Source organism: Aedes aegypti, chromosome 2, assembly GCF_002204515.2.
Source record: "Aedes aegypti strain LVP_AGWG chromosome 2, AaegL5.0 Primary Assembly, whole genome shotgun sequence".
In the NCBI taxonomy this organism is placed as follows: domain Eukaryota; kingdom Metazoa; phylum Arthropoda; class Insecta; order Diptera; family Culicidae; genus Aedes; species Aedes aegypti.
The window spans coordinates 96,194,948-96,202,345 of NC_035108.1; the positions used below are offsets into that span (position 1 = coordinate 96,194,948).

Below are 7,398 nucleotides of genomic sequence, written 5' to 3' on the forward strand. Positions count from 1 at the left end.
CCTATTTCCCATATTGTACTTTTCCTAATTACCATTTCTGAAACTGTCAAAACCGTTCATGGAACTGTAGCCTTATTGTTATTTTGGGTGTTAAAGGAAACTGTTCATATATTGTCACGAATGGTTTTGGATAGTACGGGAAACTGTACTGATATGTGTGATATTCTGGAGACCACTAATTACTACACATATTTATATTATCAAAACAACCACTCTCTTTATTACGACTGTTTTCCAGCCCGTCCCAATCCATACTGTCCCAACATTCTTACACACTAAATCTAGGATACCACATCCTCCCCTCACATCAACGATAATGTAAATAGAAACATTTCATATATCATTCATAAGCACGTCTGATCGCATTAAGGAATCTTTGGGGTTTTCTGATCTCCCGGGTGTTTCGGCGTTTTCCAATGGGCTCTTCATCATCTGGAAAATCTCCCTGAGTGGAACGTTTGGTACCATTACGCAGTTCGTCTGTTGTTCCATGGATGTTACTCGTCTGTAGCTTCGACTGCTCCTTCTCCTGCGGTGCTATTTGAGAAAAAAAAAAATGAAGCAAATGTTGCAACAGAAAGATTATATTATATTCTAAAATAATCTTTATTAGAGCTAATTGCGACTGTTCTGTACAAGAGCTGGTAATGGAATCACTCTTTTCAGAGTAACTTGTCAGAATGCCAACTCAGAGTTGGCTGCCATGGACTGCTACGATGCTACCACTGGATTGCTTGTGATAACATCTCTCCCTTCTTATTTCCGGAGTACCCAGTACGGTTCGAATCTTGACGGCATTCTAATTGTTCGCTTTGGACGGATTCGTACCTCTGGAGTAACTGAAGGTATACTTTCTGATTCTTGTTGATTAGCTTCAGGTCCATGGTCATCTTCGTTGGTAGCTTGCAAATGTACATCAGAAATGTCTGATATTTCCTGATTTCCAGCTGTTTCAACCGGAATAGTATCTTGAACGGGTATAGGTTTTGATTGTAGGCCAAACATGTCAACCAGGATACTTAATGGTGATCTGCTGGAATCTGTAACGCTGCTGCTTACTTCACGCCACTTCAGCTGGTTTGCATGGGATCGAATGAGCTTGCGTCTGCCATGCTGGTTGTCTAGTAACACGTTGTAGTTTACATGTCCAAACGCCTCAATCACGACTCCTGCTGACCAAGTCCATTTGTTCGCAGAATAAACCTTGGCATATATTTTATCTCCGGCTTGAAACGAACGGGAAACAACTCCATGCTTTTTGTTGAATTGATCGTTCTGCTGCTGGTTCACGACTGTGGGTATGCGTTGGGTTGGTTGAAGTAAACTGAGAGCTGTACGCATTTTGCGACCAAGTATTAGTTCTGCTGGCGATTTTCCTTGCAGTATACGACTTGGTGTAGAACGGTACGTTTGTAGAAATACCTGTAGTGTCTTGGCAATCTTCTCCCCTTCGTTTATTTTAAGTAGTGATCTCTTCAAAGTGTCGACAAACCTCTCCGCCTGGCCGTTGGATTGTGGATGATACGGTGCTGTTCTTAGATGTTGGATTCCATTGGATTTACAGAACGCGGCGAACTGCTCCGAGGTTAACTGCGATCCGTTGTCCGATACCACAGTTGAAGGAACTCCAAAACGGGAAAACAATTCGTCCAGAAATTCAGTAACACTTGATGTAGTTGGCGATCGGACGATCTGAACCTCTGGCCATTTGGAATGAGCATCGACGACAACCAGAAAATATTGATCGAAAAACGGTCCTGCAAAATCGATATGAATTCGTTCCCAAGGACTTGCGGTTTGAGGCCATGATTGCAGTGGAACCTTCCTAGGCGTTTTCGAATGGAAGGCACAGTTGTTGCATTCTCTAACGAAAGCTTCAATAGCATTGTCTATTTTCGGCCAGAACACGTGACTTCGGGCGATGGCTTTCATTCTCTCAATTCCGGGATGACCACGATGTAATTGCTTCAGAATACGGGTACGAAAATTGTACGGTATTACCAAACGATCGGCCATCATGACACATCCTTTCACTACAGTCAGAGTTTCACGATACGGAAAGAATTGACGTACTTGCTCATCTTCGATACTGTTTGCTTTTGATGGCCATCCTTGCTGATTTAAACGGACCACTTGCTGCAGAACGGGACACTTGATTGTTTCTTTTCGAATCATGTTGAAAGTTATTGGCAGTATTCCGACAGCTTCGTCTAACGGAACTTCAATATCTTCTTCCAGTTGAACAGCAGCAATAATGAAATCCTCGTCAGGTTTCGTGTAATTGTTGATCAGCCTCGATAGCACATCCGCATAGCCAAACTGTGTAGTTGAAACATATTCAATCTCGAAGTCGTAGCATAAGAGAGTCAGCGCCCATCGTTGCAAACGGTTTGCAGTATGCAGAGGTATTCCTTTCTTCGAACCAAAAATTCTCAGTAAGGGTTGATGGTCGGTTTGCAGCGTGAACTTCCTGCCCAGAATCATCCGATGGAATTTGGTTACTCCAAAAACCAATGCTAAACCTTCTTTTTCAATTTGGCAGTAACCGGCTTCAGCTTGCGTCAGCGTTCGGGAAGCATGAGCGATTGCTTTCAGGTTACCATCTGGAAAACGATGCATGGCAACTGCGCCGATACCTGATTTTGATGCGTCTGCAGCGATGATGATTTCCTGTTTCGGATCATAGTGAGTGAGCAGCAAATCCGATTGCAGAATTTCCTTGATCTTCTCGAATGAATTTTGACATGCTGAGGACCAAACGAACTGGACATCTTTCTTCAGTAACGCATCGAGAGGACGTCGTAGGTGGTGCATTTTCTTCACAAATTTTGAATAATAGTTCACAGCACCCAGGAATGACCGCAAACTGGTAATGTCGGTTGGGGCAGGCATCTTGGAGATTGCTTCAATCTTCGATGGATCCGGGCGTAGTCCATTTTCATCAACAATGTGGCCGAGATATTTGATTTCCCTTTGAAGAACGCTGCATTTTTCTTCGCGAAGGTGAAAACCGTACTCCTCCAGGCGCTTGAAAAGAGCTTCGAGACGCTGATGATGCTCTACTTCTGTTTTGCTGAATACAATGATGTCGTCCAGAAAAGATTCAACTCCTTCGAGGTCTGCTATCATGCCGTTCATCAATTGTTGAAAAGCTCCGGGGGCAGACTTCACACCTGGCGCCAATCTGTTGAAACGATAGAGTCCTCGATGGGTATTGATTGTTAACAGTTGTTTTGAATCGTCATCCACTTCAACTTGAAGATATGCATCAGATAAATCGATGATGCTGAAGAACTTGCATCCATTCAGCTTGGTGAAAATGTCGTCCGGTACTGGTAAAGGGTAATTGTTTGCTTCCAACGCTGCGTTTAATCCGGTGGAATAGTCGGCACAGATGCGTACCTTTCCATTAGGCTTCTTCACAGTAACGATTGGAGCGGCCCATGGCGAAAAATCTACGGGTGTGATGATTTCCGCTTGCTCCAAACGATCCAATTCGGTGTCAACCTTCGTGATGGATGTGAACGGAACTGGACGTTTCGGCTTGTACACAGGACGTGCATCTTGTTTGAGGTACAATTTCACTTTCGTTTTCTTACAATGTCCGAGGGTATCCTTGAACACGTTCGGAAACGCTTCTTTGTAGTTCTGGATCGGTGACTGCGTAGCTTGTACTTTTCTACAGATCGCTGATAGAGGTTTAGACCATAGTTCAAAAAGTTCAATCCAATCTAGGCCGAACAAATTGAGATTAGGGTGATTTGTCACGAAGCAGGTGCCGTCTTTGATGATGTTTCCAAGCTTGATGGAACAGGTGAGCTCTCCTACTAGATTCAAAGGCTTCCCCGACGCCGTTTTCGCTTCGCTTGTTGTTGGTTTCAAATCCGGTGATCCAAGTTTCTCCCAGGTTTGTCTTGAAATGAGGGTGATATCAGATGCTGTATCGAACTGAAGTTTAATCTTCACGCCGCAGATGTTGACGTTCACGAACTTTCTTCTGATTTCGCTGTTAATCTGGTTAACCGCAAATATGCCGTTGACGCTCGATTTCTTCTTACCTTTGTGTTTCTTGAATCCTGGGTTGGGCTTCACAGAAATGCAACTGCAGTAGCCTTCCTTATGCCCAACTTTGTTGCAGGATTTGCAGGTATGATTCGCAAAAGAGCAATCACGAACAAAGTGCATGCCACCGCACTGCCAGCATGGTGTTCTTGGAACGCTAGAATGCTTGTTGTCCTTGGTCGATTGCGCAGATTGGTTCGATTGTTGCTTCTTCTGTTTGACTGCACAGACTGTTGCTGCAATTGATGATTTCTGCTCGATCAAGGCGGTGTCGTGTTTCAAATTCTGCAACCGTTGACATTCGTTGATGAGGGTGTCCAACTTGCACTCGCCTTCTCCATCTGCTTCTAGTTTTGAAAGTAATCTGGTTCTGATGTCAGCTTCCTTCGGCGATCTTAATCCGCAGATGAAAATGAGAGATTTGAATTGATCGGCTGTGATACGGTTCAACTCGAAATCCTCGCATCGTTTGTTGACTGTCGCTGCATAGGTCACGTAATCCTCTTCCGCTTTCTTCGTTATTTGAAAACATTGATACCGCTTGCTGAATAACGTGGTTCTCATTCCGAACAGTTGCTTCAACTTGGAGACGGTGTCCGCAAACGAAAACTCACGGTAATGCTTTGGTAACAGGAAATTCACGTACTTGTCATGCACGTTCACGCTGAGGCTTCTTAATAGGAGACGGACCTTCGCTGAATCATCCAGATTAACGCCATCCTTCAGGAAAAGATCTTCATATTTTTGGTACCATCGGTCGAATACTAAGCCGTTCTCGGGATCGTAGCAAAACTCACGGATGTTTGACGCTAGGGATTCAATGATGAATTCGGGGCCGCTTGCTGTCCTGGCTGGAGCTTCTAGGTTGTTGAAACGTTCCATCATGGCCATTAGACGAGCATTCTGTTCCACCATCTGCTGATTTTGCTGGAGAATGAGCCGGAAAACATCTTGACCTCCGAGGTTTGCTGATGGTTCTCCTCCCGATAAAGACATTCTTCTTCTTTTCCGAGATTCCAGAGTGGATTCTTTAATAACTCGTCGCCAAAATATTATATTCTAAAATAATCTTTATTAGAGCTAATTGCGACTGTTCTGTACAAGAGCTGGTAATGGAATCACTCTTTTCAGAGTAACTTGTCAGAATGCCAACTCAGAGTTGGCTGCCATGGACTGCTACGATGCTACCACTGGATTGCTTGTGATAACAGATTAACATGTAAAATAATATGTTGTGTGTGTGTGTTTTTTTTTCTTTACTTTACCATTGTCTACTGGTTTGTTTGTTTTGCGTTCCACGTACTTCTTCAAAAACTTTACGTTACGATCGTATGTTTTATCAGTTGTAGCATCCGTGATCGTGGCTCGGCCAGCTCCTTGAATTTAACTACTTTGTGAAACGCATTTTTGTATGGTGTGTCCGCTTTATCCCGCTTTTGTTGCGATACCAGTACGGTGTCTCCAACTTCGATTTCGGTTCTCCGAGCTCTGCGATTACTGTCCTCTCTTGAATTACGGTTAAACTTTGCCATCTGATCCCGATCTCGTAGTTCTTCATCGAACGACTGCCGCTGATCTGTACGACGATTTGGTAGTACACTCCGCACAGCTCTCCCAAACATCAACTCAGCCGGAGGGATCTTTGTCACATGATGAGGCCACGAATTGTACGCAGCCACGTAATCGGATAGGGCTTCCTTCCAATTAAGCTTTCCAAGCTTAGCAATCGCTGTGATCTTATTGATGCCCTGCATGCTCCTCTCAACAAGACCATTCTCCGTCGGATTTAAAGGAGTGCTATGAATCAACCGAACTCCCCATACATTATTTAACCATGCTTTCAAATCCGCGCTGTTGAAAGGAGGGCCATTGTCAGCCTTCAAAGTTTTCGGAATATAGTAAGTGTTGAAGATCCTTTTCAAATTCTTTTTCACGGCTTCCGTATCTGTTTTATCTAACGGAACGGCAACAAGAAAACGTGAATAATTGTCGGTCAATACCAAAGCTTTCCAGTTAAGTATGTCGGATGCAGAGGCAAAATCCATTGATACGTAATCCCACGGGTTCTGGGGTAGTTCTGTCATCTCAATTGGTACAGGGCGTGATGTTACTGTCACAAGTTGGCACTCCGGGCAGCTTCTTACAAATTCTTCAATCTCTCGGTCCATACCTGGCCACCACAACCCTTGCCTTAGGAAATTTTTCATGGTGGACATGCCTGGATGGCTTCGGTGAGCCAATCGTAACGCTCTATTCCGTAATGTTGATGGCAAAACCATTTTTTCGCGTTTCATCAATACCTCTCCTTGCAAATATAAATCGCTCTGGAATGCCTGATACTTCGCAATACATTCGGGCCACTTTTCCTTCTTCTCCAACCACTTAATGACAGTTTGTATCTCATCATCAACCAGCAATTCCTTCTTAACTTCTGCATTTGTTAACGCTAACAACTGGTCATTGATGTCACTAGTACTCGCTGTCACTGAAAACAGTTCATGGGACTCCTTTTCGTTTCCAAACGCCGGACTTTCCGTCTTAGCTCCAATCCTCGATGGAGCATCGGCAATATTGTCTTTTCCAGAAACATGTTGAAAATCAAAGCAGAAGTGGTCCATTCTTAGCATCCAGCCCTCAGCGCGTGATAAAATTCTTTTGCCAGCATCCTTACGGTTACCATTCTTGGTCATAAACATCAGTGCCTCACTATCCGATCAGTTTCGTTGAAGTATCCTCTCTTGATCAAATCAGTTTCAACTTCATCCTTAAGCCTTTCGAATGCTTCTTGATGTTCGCTGGTCCAGTTAAACTTTGCATTGTCCGTTAGAAGTTCGCGCAAAATTTTTGTTTTATGGGAGAAATTTCTCATAAACGGACTTATGTATGTCAGCATTCCCAAAAAACTACGAACTTCTGATGTATCCTTGGGCCTTGCAAACATCTTGATATCCGATATTTTCTTCTGCATTGGCAAAATACCGCTACCGTCAATCGTAAATCCAAGAAAATCTACAGTCATCTGATCATATTTAGATTTCTCTTCGTTGACCGTAAGGTTATTTTCAGCTAAAACTCTTTTTACTTCGTCAACGTGATATCTTAACTCTTCCAAAGTTCGCCCAAACACCAAGATATCATCTAGGTATATGATGATGTGTTTGCACTTCATCAGTAACCGTTCCATGACTCTTTGGAACAACTCTGGGGCACATGACAATCCAAATGGTAGTCTTCTGAAGCGCATTAATCCATTGGCTGTCATGAAAGTCGTATAATGTCGGACCTCTTCGGCTAATTCTACGTGGAAATATGCGTCTTTCAGATCAAGTTTGGAGA

General features: G+C 43.5%; 1 protein-coding gene across 1 annotated transcript; it reads right to left on the reverse strand.

Annotated features, from left to right (window-relative positions):
- Positions 1-191: 191 nt before the first annotated feature.
- LOC110675796 (uncharacterized protein K02A2.6-like) lies at positions 192-6,773 on the reverse strand. Its single transcript, XM_021841600.1, has 2 exons — positions 5,328-6,773; positions 192-537 (listed from the first exon to the last, which is right to left on the reverse strand). Exon 1 carries the CDS (start codon positions 6,756-6,758, stop codon positions 5,379-5,381), a length of 1,380 nt encoding a protein of 459 aa, XP_021697292.1. The 5' UTR covers positions 6,759-6,773; the 3' UTR covers positions 192-537; positions 5,328-5,378.
- Between the last annotated feature and the right edge of the window lie 625 nt (positions 6,774-7,398).